General features: G+C 43.4%; 1 protein-coding gene across 4 annotated transcripts in view; it reads right to left on the bottom strand.

Annotated features, from left to right (window-relative positions):
- Positions 1-18,456, bottom strand: part of MTCL2 (microtubule crosslinking factor 2) — a 146,220-nt gene that overhangs the window by 24,402 nt on the left and 103,362 nt on the right. For all 4 annotated transcript variants that reach the window (XM_063960135.1, XM_063960136.1, XM_063960133.1 and 1 more), the window contains 4 exons: positions 16,106-16,231; positions 8,163-8,393; positions 3,789-3,893; positions 2,636-2,788 (listed from right to left, as the gene is read on the bottom strand). In XM_063960135.1, the coding sequence (XP_063816205.1) occupies positions 2,636-2,788; positions 3,789-3,893; positions 8,163-8,393; positions 16,106-16,231 (615 nt within the window). The remainder of the gene's footprint in view (positions 1-2,635; positions 2,789-3,788; positions 3,894-8,162; positions 8,394-16,105; positions 16,232-18,456) is intronic.

Raw genomic sequence — 18,456 nt, 5'->3', positions numbered from 1 at the left:
TCTTATCTACAGTGCATTGCTGTTACTCATCTGGTACTTCATAATGCAGACACTAGCAATATATACTACACTCTACACTATGTTATTCATTGTGCCCTGCGCCCACTCTGCACGCCCTCACAAAGGCCTACGCCCCCTTGACAATCGCACGCCCTCCCCCCTTACAATATTTACCCACTGCCATAAAAAAAAAAACAGGTAATACTCCATATAATAACAATTATAGCACAGCTGAAGCCCGTGCAGGGGATAATGGATCGTAGCCCCTTGCAACGGTATTTTCTGTCTAACACCTTCCCTCTCTTTATCCTCTCCCTACCACCCTGACTCTCTATCCTTTACCGATCGCACAGCGTTTCTGTACATTCCCTTTCTCTCCCCCTACGCTTCTCTATCTTATCTCAACCGGAACCCATTTCTATATGCCCTCTATACTGCCCTGCGTTTCTGATTCTGTTATCTACCGCCCTGCGTATGTTCAAAGGCGTGCAGAGGTTAACGGGGCGTAGCCCCTAACGACGGTGTGAAGAGCGCCCGTAGGGCGCGATGAATCACCTAGTATATATATATATATATATATATATATATATATATATGTATACACACACACACACACACACACACACACACACACACACATATATACACAAATTATTTCGCAGCCTACTCATTTTGACTGTAAATAATCTAATGTTTGCACTATCTGCCTGCTTAAGTGCGTGGTCATTGGCATGTAGTGAATATATATAAAAAAAAAAATATTGTGTTTAGTGACAACTATTTTTCTTTATTCTATTTCTAATACTTACTGTATGCCTTTGTGTGTTTTTGCCTCACATCATCAATAGGCAATAAACAAACTTTAGTCTTCCTAATCCCTATAGTGTATGACATATAGTGGTATCTAAAATAGCTATGATTCACAAATTAATCAGCCAAAAATGATTGTAGTCAGTTTAGCTGACCATATATGTATGGCTTGCTCCAGTGGGGAAACTGGTCTGTGCGCAATGCTTATAAGATAGCATCTGTATAGGGGATGCGGTCAGGATGCCGCCGGACGGAATCCCGGCGGTCGAAATACCGACGCCGGAATCCCGACCGCCACAATCCCGACATATTCTCCCTCCGTGGGTGTCCACGACACCCATAGAGGGAGAATATAATAGTGTGCCGAGCGTAGCGAGGCACCGTGCCCGCAGCGTGGCGAGCGAAGCGAGCCCGCAAGGGGCTTCGTTCCGCTCACCACCCCTGTCGGGATTGTGTGGTCGGGATTCCGGCGTCGGTATTTCGACCGCCGGGATTCCGACCGGCGGCAATTAGTACTGATCCCCTGTATAGCAATACACAGATTGTGAGTTCAAGTCTCACCTGAAGCAACTTTGATTTACTTTTGCAGGAGTAAATAGCTCCATGAGCAAGGTGTCTGACTAAAATGCGAGACTGTGGTAATGGGTTTCAGTCCTGGGTATGTATGTGTGGCTGGCTGGCTGAGACTCACCCTATGTCCAGAGTTGCAGCATATGGCTGTGTATAAGGGCCTTTTGGAAAATGTGATATAGGGCCCCCATAGGTCTAGCTATGCCCCTGGACTGAAAGCTCCTACTTAACCTGTGAATTGCTGTACATTCAGTACAATTGCAGCCACAGAATGGAGCAAAACAGCCAATTGATGACCAGAATTGCTGGTAACACAGGCAGGAAGCAGTGCACAGAGATAGAAACCACAATGACACAGAAGAGTTGAGGGCAGTGGATATACAGACGTGTCCTAAACATGCAACGCAGAGGAAGAAGCCTGGCGTGAGTGAGCTGACAGGTCCTGTACAACCCCGTTAGCGTCGGGCATCTTTTTGGGCCACAAATGTGTCTTATTCGCATCGCTATGCCTAATTCAGGTTGGATTTTTAAGGTCATGCTGAAATTGCAGTGCGACCACAATTTCAGCGTGGTCGCACTGCAATTTCAGCATGACCTTATTATACCTTAATATTTAGATTGGGTTAATGCAAGTAAAAAAAAATAAAAAAATTATATAGGGTTACATCTCTTTAAAAGACTAAATGGCAAATACGATTGCATGTACAGTACGTAATGGGTGACTCAGTTCTCCATTATTGGCCAAAATAAAGACAATTATTTATTCTAAAACCGAAAAAGTTTACTTTTCTATTCTATACATTTGATCTTACTAGTGAGTGGGAATTATCACAGCACAACTTGTGTAATAGTCAAATGTGAGAAGAATTATTTTCATTAACAATCCATACATTTCAAGACTAGTGTTTTCTTATCACATCAATCTGGCTCATGTAAATAACAGAAGTTAAGCATTGCCCTGTAATGCTCTCACCAACCAGCTGCTAGATAATCAGAATACTTGGCTAAGCATGAATTGACAATTTTAAATATTTCTATTATTTGAGACATAATTGAGGAAAATGTGTTGGGAGATTCACATATTGTTGCATCAAGTATGAAATATGCATCTACATTTTATCAACCCAAATCCAGATTCATTTAAAAAACGTTCCATTTTCCTTGAAATATACAAACAACATTATATAAAATAAACATTAGGAAAAAGATAGAAAATAAATGCGACATCCACACCATTACTATGGGTGTGACTAACCTTCGGTTCCGTCCTCTCCATCTCCCAGGCTGCCTTTGCTTTCGCAAACTGTTGCTGAAGCTCATTCATTCCCCTCCTCTCTTCCTGTAACTCACTGCAGAGGTCTTTCAGGATTCTCTTTGCATCAGAAAGGGTTTTCATACACTCTATGGTCTGCAAAATTCAACCAAACGATTTGATAAGACAAACAATGGTTTTGCGCATTTTGTCACAGAATGACGATTCTGCTTGCAGCCTATGAAGGTGTGAGCAGAATCAGCCTACTATTACTGCTTGATAGATGCATGTAAGGAGACTGCTCCTATGCCTCCCCCACACCCCTCCAACCCTCCTTTACAGTGGTCCCTACAAGACATTTCTTAGGTAACAGATATTCAACCTCTCTCCCTCTTAGTGGTAACACCATGGTGAGCCAATGCCAGACACCATTGCTCAAGGAGCTGTTCCCCCATGCAAACCGTTGCTTCTCCAGGCATATTTACATACACTAGTAAGGAACGCATCTCCAGGCATCAAAGCTTGGACAAGTCACTGTAGAAGTTCATCCAAGCTTTGATGCCTGGAGAGGCATCCCTTTCTAGTGTAGGTACATAGCTCCAATGTAATAGGGGACCAGGCCCTCTGAGTCTACTGATCCCCTTGTTGGAGTAGTCTGGATTTCTTACATTTCTCCTTTAACCACTTGCCTGACTTGGTTGCATGTGATGCGACTGGAGCCAGGAGCACGTTACCTGGCCAGGTCGCATCACTTGCAATGTGCTGTCCCTAAACGTGCACTGCCCCAAACATACACTGCCCTAGCTGTCCGCAGTCCCCATTGGGTGCCCCGGAACCTAGCAGTGACGTGGTGGTCTCTGACCGCAGACATCACTGCCGAAATTGTGCCCAGAATATTGTGCTGCCGACATTCTGGAGTGCATGCTCCGGGGAATCACAGTGCGGAAAGGGGAACTTTGTTCCTCTCCCAGCACAATTTGGCTGATCTACAAGTGGATATATATTTTTCTATATTAAAAATACTTTTTAAACTTTATTAAATAATAATAAAAAATAATAATTTCCGAGTGGTTTTGTGAGGGGAAAAATAAATCATCAATTAAGTGCTTAATACATGTAAGATCAGAAATCTTATACACAGGTGTTTCATAGTTACCATATTCTGTGGCCAAATTTCCCCATCGCAGCTTTTATAATCCGTGGCTGGAAGGTTTAATTCCTCTTCCTCGATCAGCATGTACAGTTCTTTCATACTGTTTACCTGGTTAATACAATGTAGATTTAAGCAAAAATAAGATTTTTTTTGTGAAACAAATTGGAAATCTGTAACAAGGACAGATTTCACAGAAATTGTAACAAGGACAGCATAAGGATCCAGCCATGCGTATACTATTTTGCCATGTATGTAAGAATTGGAGAATTCTTTTACAGGTTGAGTATCCCATATCCAAATATTCCGAAATACGGAATATTCCGAAATACGGACTTTTTTGACTGAGAGTGAGATAGTGAAACCTTTGTTTTTTGATGGCTCAATGTACACAACCTTTGTTTAATACACAAAGTTATTAAAAATATTGTATTAAATGACCTTCAGGCTGTGTGTATAAGGTGTATATGAAACATAAATGAATTGTGTGAATGTAGACACACTTTGTTTAATGCACAAAGTTATAAAAAATATTGGCTAAAATGCCCTTCAGGCTGTGTGTATAAGGTGTGTATGTAACATAAATGCATTCTGTGCTTAGTCTTGGGTCCCATCACCATGATATATCATTATGGTATGCAATTATTCCAAAATACGGAAAAATCCCATATCCAAAATACCTCTGGTCCCAAGCATTTTGGATAAGGGATACTCAACCTGTATATCTATTTTCATTATGCAAGCCTTTATTGGTAATGGAAAACATTCTTAGCAGGCTTTTGTCTATACAACTGATGTTTACTGGAGAGAATGTAGAGTCTTTTAATAGGTTAATGCAGGGATTATCATTACTGAAACATTTTGAGAGGATAAAGATACAATAATTATTATGCAAATTACATATAGTATAAAACCTGGATAATATATTACTGTATATTGTAAAGGGTATCCGGATAGAGAGTAAACAGATCAACAATCAATAGGCTGACACCAGACGGTTGTCAATAGGTCAACAGGGTCAAAATGTAAATGTTCAACACACTTGGGGAAGAATTATGATTAGGCAGTTGGCGGTGTGTTAAGACCCCCATACATCAGTCAATGGGCCATTCCCCCACGCGACAGATTCCCCGATTGGAAACGGTTAGGATTGTCAAATTGGGCATTTTTAACATGGTTAATTTCCTTCAAAGGATTACTGATCATTGATGGCGGATCAGAGTTTCTGGCAGGGTCGGGGAATTGTCTCATAGATGTATGGGGGCCTTTAGGCTGCATCAGGGGATTGTTAGGGTTAGGCAACAGAAGGAGGGATAGGTTTAGAGTTAAAATGACATGATTTTTTTGTTTTGGCTTTCAATTCAATTAAAGCAAATGCGTGGGTTTTTACAATCTGCATCTATTTCGGTATTAAGCATGCCTTGCGATTGTGGCTGTCTAAGGGACGGTGACCGTGTTGGAATGGGTTTAAAGTCGCAGCCAAACTACTGTAAGGACCAGGCTGTGGGTGTGAATGAGCCCAAACCTGCATCTGAAAATCTCACACGCAACCTCCTGGAGGGGTCTTATTTGCAGGTGCTCTGACCCTGGCATACGCATAACGTTGATAATGACGACTGTGTGCAATTGGCTGCACAAGGTAAAAACCCCTAAAACTGCTACAACACTGTTTTAAAAGTGATTATATTATATACATATGTATTTTAAGTGTTACCATAAAATAAAATGTCCTATTTGTGTCCATGTTCCAATCCACCTGAGTACTTATCTGCTCTATCCGGCCACTAACTATAGAGGATTTCCATTGCATGCTGTGATATTTAGCAATCACAGAGCCCACAGTGAGACCATGCCCAGTCACATTATGCATTCCCTATGAGTCTGACTCTGAATAAGGCTCAGTCTTTTATTTCTCTTTATATTTTTCTATTGCAAACATGATGAGCTATAGATAAAATATACCTGTAGGTTGTAGCATTTTATATATGTTGCCATACAGTATCTCCTCTGACCGACACCATGGAAATGTTATTCATTTGTGACAATACACTAACAAAGCAGCAGCTGGGGACAGAAGCAGGGCTGGCACTGGGTGCTGGATGAGCTAGCTGAGGGCCTCCTGCTTGGCCTAACACTGACCTAGTTACAGCGGCCATGAATAGAAAGTTATCATACATAATAATGCATAGTATTTCATCATAGGAAGGAAAGAGAAGCTGAACTGTAACTCCACCAACCGAGATGTTACTATTAAGTATTCATATCAACTCATAAAAGTATCACCCAAAAAAACTGTTCCACTTGGCACTTTACTGTGACAGGTGGGTGTATTCAACTGATGTCGGATCCTTTCCGACATTTCAGTATTCAATTTGAGGATTTGGCCGTTCCAGACGATGCCAATCCGACTTTTTTTTAAAGTCGGATTGACAGTCTGAAACAGGGGTAAAACCTGTCTGATTCGGCCGCGAACCCTACAAAACATGTGGATCCGCGGCTAATCCGCCGTTCCATGTGCTTTCCGACAAGTCGGATTTTCTGACTTGTCGGATAAACGGGAGCTTGATTGAATAGGTCGAACCTTAAATTGTCAGAAACTCCCGTTTATCGACAAGTCGGGAAATCTGACTTGAACTGAATACATGTCAGGGTCTGCTTCTATAGCACTAACTAATCCCCTTTACCAGATCACTTCCTGTGGAACAGTTTGGCATATGTCGCCTTTCAGTAATTCTCAGTGTATCACATAATCAGCTTGGTTCTGCGCAGTCCCTATAATCCACATTAGTGTAATACATTTCAGGCTGTACTGGCTAGAGATGTTTAGCAGGAGATAGGGTTAGTCACATGTGAAGATTCATCCACAACAGCTGCTGGAGCAACCGGGAACACGACACCCCAAGGCAAACTAGCTATCCCAACCCATTGCCTCCCCGCTGAGTGCTGTTAAAGCCTTATACAGGTTGAGTATCCCATATCCAAATATTCCGAAATACGGAATATTCCGAAATACGGACTTTTTTGAGTGAGACTGAGATAGTGAAACCTTTGTTTTTTGATGGCTCAGTGTACACAAACTTTGTTTAATACTCAAAGTTATTAAAAATATTGTATTAAATGACCTTTAGGCTGTGTGCATAAGGTGTATATGAAACATAAATGAATTGTGTGACTGTACACACACTTTGTTTAATGCAAAAAGTTATTAAAAATATTGGCTAAAATTACCTTCAGGCTGGGTGTATAAGGTGTATATGTAACATAAATGCATTCTGTGCTTAGATTTAGGTCCCATCACCATGATATCTAATTATGGTATGCAATTATTCCAAAATACGGAAAAATCCGATATCCAAAATTCCTCTGGTCCCAAGCATTTTGGATAAGGGATACTCAACCTGTACTACCAATACATGCATCTTATATGTAGCTCACAATTACTGAACAGAGAAGAGAGCTGCATGTGAGCAGTCATGTGAAAAGTACGTCCCTATTGTATAGGCAGAACAATGTATAAGACAGAATACCAGCCAGCGTAAATTATTGTAAGCAAAAGAATGCCCTGAGTAATGAGCAGAATATAGCCTTTGGCACCTTAAACATGTCCTTTAGTGCCGAAAAGGGTCTTATCCACTACTGTACGTCGGGCACAGTGGCACGCATCAGCTGGTATTAGGATGGGGTATTGTGACTACTCAGCTATTTGACCGCACGGCAATATCCATGCACAGCATAATTCTTGAAAGAAATACAAGCTATCCAATTAGCCAGCTCAAGATCAGTTAGAAGCAACTCTAACGTGACAGCAAAGCTGGTGAATGGGTTTAACTGTATTATGGCTTAGTTCATATCTATCAGCGTAATGCAGTTTCAGTTAAATTAGGTCTAGCATGTGTCCTTACAGAGAGAAGTTTATTTCATTATGACAGCATCAACGTTAGTGTCATTTTACAGCAACTTTGCTTTCATCACCCTAATAATTTATTTATTTTTTAAATACACAATATAGATGTGGTGATGAAATTATTTTGTTTTTAAGAACAATTTAGCAAGAAGACCAGTAAAAATTTGGTACAGAATGTAATGTTGGAAAGAGAATCAAAGCTGGAAGTGTTCTTGTCAACTAGCAGAAAACAACAACTGTCATCTGTGGCATGGATGTACAGATCATAGGCACTCTCATATATCGTCACGTCTAAAAGGTTCCTTATATCTCTGAAGTCTCCCAGTAGCTGGAATTTAAATGTAGACTCAATTTGAAGAGACATTATATTCTTAAGTACATCTTAAGAACACGCATTATATAATTCATATTATTTACGTATGCTATAAATCAAACTTAATATAATGACTTGTAAACACTGAACAAACCCCACTGACCTCCAGGAAGTCTTCTCCTTCACTCTGCAAGACTTTGCCATTCCGCCAACGCTGAAGAAACCATTTGAGCTTCATGAAGGTCAGGAAAAAACTCTGTCTAAACTGTTGCATCTCTTGCACTAGAACCATCTTCTCCTGGCTCCAGAACTTCTGCTCAAGCCTTCTCTGGAGGCCCAAACTCTGGAGCTCAAACTCTCGTCTCAGGAGCAATTTCTGCTGATCTTCCTTCAGCTGCACAATGAATATGGCGCAAGATTGTATGTATCAGACACAGACACAAATAAGCCAACTCAGGTTATCCCTATAGACTATCACATTGCCTCTTTCATCATGGTAAGACTTTAGTATATTAATGGCAACACGGTTTCAGCACAATATACATTGGTGAATTTAAATAATTAAAAAATACCAGAAATATATCCTCCTGATCAGTCACTGAAAACAACCTCTCTGTCCAGTCAGCAATCCCCCTTCCCTTCTGTCTCCTATACTACACTGTAAGCAGGATTCTAACCTCTTATCCTACTCTTTGCAGATCTGTAAAACCCAGCACAAACTTGGTCATTGAACCACTGATGTGCATTTTATAATAAAAATTTAAAGATAGAAAATAGTGTATGTGAAGACATTTACAGTGGTGCGTGAAAATTTGTGAACCCTTTAGAATTTTCTACATTTCTGATGAAATTTGGCCTAAAACTACCTTAGATTTTCACATAAGTCCTAAAAGTAGATAGAGAACCAAATCCAACAAATGAAACAAAAAAATTAGATGTGCTAATTTTTTTATTGAGGAAAGTGATCCAATATCACATATCTGTGAGTGGCAAAAATAAGATTTTAAACCTACCGGTAAATCTTTTTCTCCTAGTCCGTAGAGGATGCTGGGGACTCCGTAAGCACCATGGGGTATAGACGGGCTCCGCAGGAGACATGGGCACCTAAAAGAACTTTCTAGTATGGTGTGCACTGGCTCCTCCCTCTATGCCCCTCCTCCAGACCTCAGTTAGAAAACTGTGCCCAGAGGAGATGGACAATACGAGGAAAGGATTTTGTTAATCTAAGGGCAAGATTCATACCAGCCCACACCAATCATACCATATAACCTGGAATACACATAACCAGTTAACAGTATGAACAAAACAACAGTATCGGTCCAAGACCGATTCTAACTGTAACATAACCCTTATGTAAGCAATAACTATATACAAGTCTTGCAGAGTTTCCGCACTGGGACGAGCGCCCAGCATCCTCTACGGACTAGGAGAAAAAGATTTACCGGTAGGTTTAAAATCTTATTTTCTCTTACGTCCTAGAGGATGCTGGGGACTCCGTAAGGACCATGGGGTTTATACCAAAGCTCCCAATCGGGCGGGAGAGTGCGGATGACTCTGCAGCACCGACTGAGTAAATGCTAGGTCCTCATCAGCCAGGGTATCAAACTTGTAGAATTTAGCAAAAGTGTTTGACCCCGATCAAGTTGCTGCTCGGCAAAGCTGTAACGCCGAGACGCCCCGGGCAGCCGCCCAAGAAGAGCCCACCTTCCTAGTGGAATGGGCCTTTACTGAATGCGGTAACGGCAATCCAGCCGTAACATAAGCTTGCTGAATCGTGATACAGATCCAGCGAGCAATAGTCTGCTTCGAAGCAGGCGCGCCAATCTTGTTGGCAGCATACAGGACAAACAATGCATCTGTTTTCCTAATTCTAGCCGTCCTGGCTAGATAAATTTTTAAGGCCCTGACTACATCCAGGGACATGGAATCCTCCAAGTCACTCGTAGCCACTGGCACCACTATAGGTTGGTTCATATGAAACGAAGACACCACCTTAGGTAAAAATTGAGGGCGAGTCCTCAATTCCGCTCTATCCACATGAAAAATCAAGTAAGGGCTCTTGTAAGACAAGGCCGCCAATTCTGACACACGCCTCGCAGATGCCAAGGCTAACAACATGACCACCTTCCAGGTGAGAAATTTAAACTCCACCGTCTTAAGGGGTTCAAACCAGTGTGATTTAAGGAACTGCAACACCACGTTCACGTCCCATGGTGCCACTGGGGGCACAAAAGGAGGCTGTATGTGCAGTACTCCTTTTACAAACGTCTGGACTTCTGGGAGAGAAGCCAATTCCTTCTGAAAGAATATTTACAATGCCAAAATCTGTACTTTAACAGAGCCTAACTTTAGTCCTATATCCACTCCTGTCTGTAGGAAGTGGAGAAAACGACCCAGATGGAAATCTTCCGTAGGAGCATTCTTGGTTTCACACCAAGAGACATATTTCCGCCAGATACGGTGATAATGTTTTGCCGTCACCTCCTTCCTAGCCTTTGTTAGAGTAGGTATGACCTCCTCCGGAATACCCTTCTCCGCTAGGATCTGGCGTTCAACCGCCATGCCGTCAATCGTAACCGCGGTAAGTCTTGGAACATGCAGGGCCCCTGCTGTAACAGGTCTTCCCTTAGAGGAAGAGGCCAGGGATCTTCCGTGAGCATCTCCTGAAGATCTGAGTACCAGGCCCTTCGAGGCCAGTCTGGAACAATGAGTATTGTCTGTACTCTTTTTCGTCTTATGATCCTCAACACTTTTGTGATGAGAGGAAGAGGAGGAAACACATAGACCGACTGGAACACCCATGGCATTACCAGAGCGTCTACTGCTATTGCCTGAGGGTCCCGGGACCTGGCACAATACCTCCGAAGCTTCTTGTTGAGGCGTGACGCCATCATGTCTATTTGAGGAACTCCCCAGAGACCAGTTATCTCTGCAAAGACTTCTTGCTGAAGTCCCCACTCTCTTGGATGGAGATCGTGTCTGCTGAGGAAGTCTGCTTCCCAGTTGTCCACTCCCGGAATGAAGACAGCTGACAGAGCGCTTACGTGATTTTCCGCCCAGTGAAGAATCCTGGTGGCTTCCGCCATCGCGACTCTGCTTCTTGTCCCGCCTTGGCGGTTCACATGAGCTACTGCTGTGACATTGTCTGATTGAATCAGAACTGGTAGGCTGCGAAGATGATTCTCCGCTTGTCGAAGGCCGTTGTATATGGCCCTTAGCTCCAACACGTTGATGTGTAGACAGGACTCCTGGTCTGACCACAGTCCCTGAAAATTTCTTCCTTGGGTGACTGCTCCCCATCCTCGGAGGCTCGCTTCCGTGGTTACCAGGATCCAGTCCTGAATGCCGAACCTGCGACCCTCTAGAAGGTGAGCACTCTCTAGCCACCATAGAAGAGACACCCTGGCCCTGGGGGACAGTGTTATTTTTTTTTATGTAATTGTAGATGGGACCCGGACCATTTGTCCAGAAGATCCCATTGAAACGTCCTTGCATGGAACCTGTCGAAGGGAATGGCCTCGTAAGTTGCCACCATTTTCCCCAGAACCCGAGTGCATTGATGAGCTGACACTCTTTTTGGCTTTAGTAGTTCTTGGACCATGTTCTGGAGGTCCTGGACTTTTTCCAACGGGAGGAAAACTTTCTTTTGTTCCGTGTCCAGTATCATGCCTAGGAACGCTAGTCGAGTTGTCGGAACCAACTGTGACTTTGGTAGATTGAGAATCCACCCATGTTGCTGAAGCACTCTCTGAGAGAGTGACACGTTCTCCAGTAATTGCTCTCTTGATCTCGCTTTTATCAGGAGATCGTCCAAGTATGGGATAATTGTGACTCCTTGCTTGCGCAGGACCACCATCATTTCCGCCATTAACTTGGTGAAAATCCTCGGGGCCGTGGACAGCCCAAACGGCAACGTCTGAAACTGATAATGACAATCCTGTACCGCGAATCTCAGGAACTCCTGATGAGAGGGATATATGGGGACATGAAGGTAAGCATCCTTTATGTCCAGTGACACCATAAAATCCCCCCCTTCCAGGCAGGCTATCACCGCTCGGAGAGATTCCATCTTGAAATTTAATCTTTTCAGGTACAGGTTCAGGGATTTTAGGTTTAAAATGGGCCTGACCGAACCATCCGGCTTCGGAACCACAAATAGGGTTGAATAATACCCTTTTCCCTGTTGGCTCAGGGGAACCCTGATAATCACTCGCTGTTGACACAGCGTTGAATTGCAGCTAGCACTACTTCCCGCTCTGGGGTAGAAGCTGGTATGGCCGACTTGAAAAATCGGCGAGGGGGCACCTCTTCGAATTCCAGCTTGTAGCCATGGGAGACTATTTCTATCACCCAAGGGTCCACGTCTGACTGAACCCAGACTTGGCTGAATAGTCGAAGGCGTGCCTCCACCTGTGCGGACTCCCGCAGGGGAGCCCCAGCGTCATGCGGTAGACTTAGCGGAAGCCAGAGAGGACTTCTGCTCTTGGGAACCAGCCGCAGCAGATGTCCTCTTGCCTCTACCCTTACCTCTGGCGAGGAAAGAGGAGCCCCGACCTCTTCTGGATCTATGCGACCGAAAGGACTGCATCTGATATTGTGGGGGTTTCTTTTGCTGTTGGGGAACAAAAGGTAAAAAGGTCGACTTACCCGCGGTAGCTGTAGAAACCAGGTCCGCGAGGCCGTTCCCAAACAATACATCACCTTTGTAAGGTAAAACCTCCATATGCCTTTTTGAGTCTGCATCCCCCGTCCATTGGCGGATCCATAAGGCTCTTCTTGCCGAAATAGCCATAGCATTGGCTCTTGAACCCAGTAATCCAATGTCTCTTTGAGAGTCCCTCATATATAAGACTGCGTCCTTAATATGAGCTAATGTTAACAAAATTGTATCCCTATCTAGGGTATCAAGGTCATCTGTCCAAGCTGCTACTGCACTACATACCCATGCCGACGCAATTGCCGGTCTAAGCAAAGTACCAGTATGAGTGTAGATAGACTTTAATGTAGTCTCTTGCCTGCGGTCCGCAGGATCCTTGAGGGCCGCTGTGTCAGGGGACGGTAGCGCCACCTTCTTGGAAAGGCGTGTTAAGGCTTTGTCCACTGTGGGAGAGGATACCCAACGTACCCTGTCCTGTGTAGGGAAAGGGTACGCCATAAGAACCCTTTTGGGAATCTGCAGCTTCTTATCTGGAGTTTCCCATGCTTTTTCACATAACTCATTAATTTCATGTGAAGGAGGAAAGCTTATAACCGGTTTCTTTCCCTTAAACATGTGTATCCTCGTGTCGGGCTCAGTGATATGCAAGACATCTTTTATTGCAATAATCATACACTAAATACTTTTTGTCACCCTGGAGTGCAATTTTGCTTCATCATAGTCGACACTGGAATCAGAGTCCGTGTCGGTATCTGTGTCCCTTATTTGTGAGAAGGGACGTTTCTGAGACCCCGACAGGTCCTGTGAGTCGGTACAATCCGTAGATTGATTACCTGCCGACGCGCTTTGTCCAGCCTTTTATGCAGTGAAGCTACACTAGCATTTAACATATGCCACATATCCATCCAATCCTGAGTCGGCACCGCCGATTGAGACACACCACTCATCTGTTCCACCTCCTCTTTGGATAAGCCTTCCGTTTCAGACATGCCGACACACGTACCGACACCCCACACACACACAGGGATATAGCTATGAGGGGACAATTCCCTGAAGCAGGCTCTCTTTGGCGAGACAGAGAGAGAGAGAGTATGCCAGCACACACCAGCGCCAAACTGACCCAGGGAAAAAAAAACAGATAGCGCTTATATATATATATATATATATATATATATATATATATTTCCCCCACTCACTGCGCCAAATATGTGCCCCCCTCTTTTTTTCCCCAGCCCTCTGATGCTCAGCAGGGGAGAGTCCGGGGATCCAGCGTTCTCTGCAGCCTCTGTGGAGAAAATGGCGCTGGTTAGTGCTGAGGGATCAAGCTCCGCCCCCTCACGCGACGGCCTTCGGTCCCGCTCGTAAATTTGAAAAAAATGGCGGGGATCTGTAGTTTACTGCCTCCGCAGCCTAACTACATGCTTTAATGCCCAAAATGAGGTTTATTGCTGCCCAGGGCACCCCCCCTGCGCCCTGCACCCATCAGTGCCCAGTGTGTGTGTAAGTGTGGGAGCAATGGCGCGCAGCTTCCTGCTGCGCGCTTACCTCATGAAGATCTGAAGTCTTCTGCTGCCTGACGTCTTCATATGTCTTTCATACTCACCCGGCTTCTTTTTTCCGGCATCTGTGAGGAGGATGGCGGCGCGGCTCTGGGACGAACCCCAGGGTGAGACCTGTGTTCCAACTCCCTCTGGAGCTAATGGTGTCCAGTAGCCTAAGAAGCAGAGCCCTTAAACTCTTAAGAAGTGGGTCTGCTTCTCTCCCCTCAGTCCCACGATGCAGGGAGTCTGTTGCCAGCAGAGCTCCCTGAAAATAAAAAACCTAACAAAATTATTTTTACAGAAAACTCAGGAGAGCTCCATGTAATGCACCCAGTCCCCTCTGGGCACAAGATCTAACTGAGGTCTGGAGGAGGGGCATAGAGGGAGGAGCCAGTGCACACCATACTAGAAAGTTCTTTTAGGTGCCCATGTCTCCCTTACGGAGTCCCCAGCATCCTCTAGGACGTAAGAGAAAGTATGTGAACCTTTAGGCTTAGCAGATATTTTGAGGGTGAAATTAAAGTCAGGTATTTTCAATCCCAGTATATTTTCTGATTGTGGGAAGAAACTGGAGTACTTGGAGTAAACCCATGGTAGCACCTGGAGAATATACAAACTCCACACAGTTAGCGCCATGGTGGGAATTGAACCGAAGACCTCAGCGCTGTGAGGAAGTAATGCACACCGGCCATGCTGCCCATTCATTTTTGTAACCTTACCAGAGTATGCATTGTAGCATAACAATGTGCCTCAGCAGGCCATATAATCATGGTGGTGTAGTATCCATTATAGGTAGAATTAACATTTAAAAGTAAACAGGGACAGGTATGTCTGGCATACAGTATATAAAGTAGACGAAAGCTGTAAAATGAGCAGATAAGTAAGAGGAGGATTGTTATATATGGTGATATAAGCTTGTGTTATAAAAACAGCAACATATTCTCATTGCCACTATGATGGAAGAAGATAGACTTATGGCACAGTAAAGGCTGTTCTGCTTTACCTTTTGGATGTGTATAATTTAGTTATGTCCTTTCGATTACACTTTAATATATACACATTAAACATATTTATTGCAATTAAAGGAATAGCATACTGTAGTGATGATTTCACTCGGTTGCCATATTAAAAGAAGAAGCTCCTATGATATGAGTTTTTGCAACAATTTATTTCATCACTTCATTAAACCTAACAAGACTAGCATTCTATCACTTCAGCTCATTCTCTATCACGCGCAAATAGTAGTTCTAAGAAACTAAACCAGTAATATGTAACAATATGTAACAATGCTGTGGCATCAAAGTCATTACAAGAACACTGGAGCTACATTCAAGCATTATTCAACCTATTTGTGTTCAACACAAAAGGGAGTATGCAGTAAGTGCAGATACGTTTTCGGGTGAAAACGTCCGGATATCGCGATTAAAGACAGATGGTCATTATTGCGGTATCCTATTACAGGCTGTTTTCATCGGCCATAAACAGACCCGCGATCTGCCAAAAACACATGGGATCGAGAATAAGTCCCTGATCCCATGTGTTATCGCAGCTTCGGTAGCACGGTTAACGCGGATGCATAATCCGCGATACGTGCAAGCATCAGGGATAGAAGCCCGCTGCATCTGGGCTAACAGGATAGCCTTCGGCGATACAAATAGCCAACTGGGCACCCCCCAAAGACTAAGAATTGCAAGTGCAGCAGAACACAACTGAAATACCCTGCAAAGTTTCTGATACTTTCATATATCCACCCTACTAAGTAGAACACATTATATTGCTCATCCTTCTAATGTTTGTCATGCTTATAAAAGGAAACGTCATATAGAGCTGTAAAGCCCAAAGGGTAAATCCAGATAAAAGGATCATTCAGAGTTATTAGGTGAAATGCTGATAGTTGTAGACACTTACCTGTGCAATCTTCTGGTTGAAGGTCTCCTCATCTTCCTTCCGTAATTGTCTCTCCTGTGACAGCTGTTCTTGCAGCCCCTGCATGGTCTCATTGGCCTCTGACAGCACAAGCTGCAAGTCTTTAATCTACATAGAGAGAAAACAGTTCTTAAATATTGCAATTCAGTACCATTATCATGTCTTATTTTCTGGTCAGGACCTATGAACAAACCTTTCCTTTTGTATGTTTTACAAGTTTTCATTTGTTTATACAGATAATTGATCACTATGAAGTTTACTCCAATGTGATGTCCTAGGGCAGGCCTGGCCAACCTGTGGCTCTCCAGATGTTGTGAAACTACACATCCCAGCATGCCCTGCCACAGTTTTAGCATTCCCTAATATCAAAACTGTGGCAAAGCATGATGGGGACTTGTAGTTTTACAAAAGTTGGAGAGCCACAGGTTGGCCAGGCCTGTCCTAGGGATTCGTGAATGTCATGGGATAGAATTTCCCAGTTAGCGCTCTTCCAAGAGAATTAGATATTACAGTATTAAAAAAACAGATGAGATTGGATGGCAAATGTTTCCGACACTGGACAGGTTAAGCTAGTATGGTCATAATGCTGGTATAGTCTATCTGTGGTACACAATGTGATACTCTCTTTTTAGGAACCATATACCATGAGTGAGGTCTCCAATGGTAGATCCTTTACAAGTATGGACAAATTATATCAGCTGAATGGCATGCCATCTGACACATTCCTTTACTTGTTTATGGCTGGCTACCCGCAATCTTCAATGTGAAATACAAGCTGGCTCTTAACCTAGCTGATAAATTATATGGGGCTAATTTATCAATGAGTTTTAGCAATTTAAACTTATTGTGTATGATAAATGGTTCTCCATTTAATCAGCTCCCCAACTGTCATTTTTGCAAGCACATGACAGCTGGGAGCTGATTGTCTAGAGCACCATTTATCATACACAACGAGTTTTAAATAGCTAAAACTCATTGATAAATGGGCCCCATATAATTTATCAGCTAATTTATCACTGCCCTATCTATATTTATGACGGCCCTATCTACACAACATTTGGGGCTTTACCATAGAGGTCTGTCCATAAGAGTATCCTAGGTGACCTTTCACAGTCAGATTTCCTAGTACATTACAGCAGGGGTAAACAAACCTATCATTTAGGAAACAGATAGTTATAAATGTAAGTCAGTAAAACATTTTTAGAAACCAGAAAAGAGGTGCGGCCACTGACTTTTATATTCCCAAAATATAGGATGCAAATTTATCGACAATAAGACTGTAAACTGTTTGTGGACCTGGCTCCCTGGTAGGTAACCAGCTCAGCTTTACAATATGAAAAAGGGATGTGATCTTATCATCAATATTTGAAAGAGTGACTTATTTGTTTGATAAGTATAACCACTGCAAAACATACACATATACACCACACACACACACACACACACACACACAAACACACACTCTGGGGTATATTTACTAAGGTCCCGATTTTGACCGAGATGCCGTTTTTTCTTCAAAGTGTCATCTCGGTAATTTACTAAGCAAAAATTACGGCAGTGATGAGGGCATTCGTAATATTTTGGAAGTCCTTGGAAAAAATCACGAATCAATACACCATCGGTCAAATACGCCTGCAATTTGGTAGAAATCGGTCATTTACTAAAAAGTGCAAAACACAAACACTGCCGACAATAGCCAAACACTGCCGTGCTAAAATACAAATCGTGAAAAAGTGCTAAAAAAAAAACAGACCTGCTTTTTTATCCCGTGTTTGTATGAGATCCGTGCATGTTTATCAGTGGGAAGGGGTGGGAAATGTAATAATTAAAAAAAAAAAAAAAAAAAATTGAGTGTGGTCCCCCCTCCTAAACCAAACCAGCCTCGGGCTCTTTGAGCCGGCCCTGGTTGCAAAATTATGGGGAAAAAATTGACAGGGGTTCCCCCATATTTAAGCAACCAGCACCGGGCTCTGCGCCTGGTCCTGGTTCCAAAAATACGGGGGACAAAAAGCGTAGGGGTCCCCCGTATTTTTGAAACCAGCACCGGGCTCCACTAGCTGGACAGATAATGCCACAGCCGGGGGTCACTTTTATACAGTGCCTTGCGGCCGTGGCATCAAATATCCAACTAGTCACCCCTGGCCGGGGTACCCTGGGGGAGTGGGGACCCCTTCAATCAAGGGGTATCCCCCCCAAGCCACCCAAGGGCCAGGGTTGAAGCCCGAGGCTGTCCCCCCCCATCCAATGGGCTGCGGATGGGGGGCTGATAGCCTTTGTGAAAAGTGTTTGATATTGTTTTTAGTAGCAGTACTACAAGGCCCAGCAAGCCTCCC

The sequence above is a fragment of the Pseudophryne corroboree genome, chromosome 3 (assembly GCF_028390025.1).
Source record: "Pseudophryne corroboree isolate aPseCor3 chromosome 3, aPseCor3.hap2, whole genome shotgun sequence".
Taxonomy (NCBI): domain Eukaryota; kingdom Metazoa; phylum Chordata; class Amphibia; order Anura; family Myobatrachidae; genus Pseudophryne; species Pseudophryne corroboree.
Note: the sequence above shows the minus strand (reverse complement) of the source record. Positions and strands in the feature narration are given on the sequence as shown.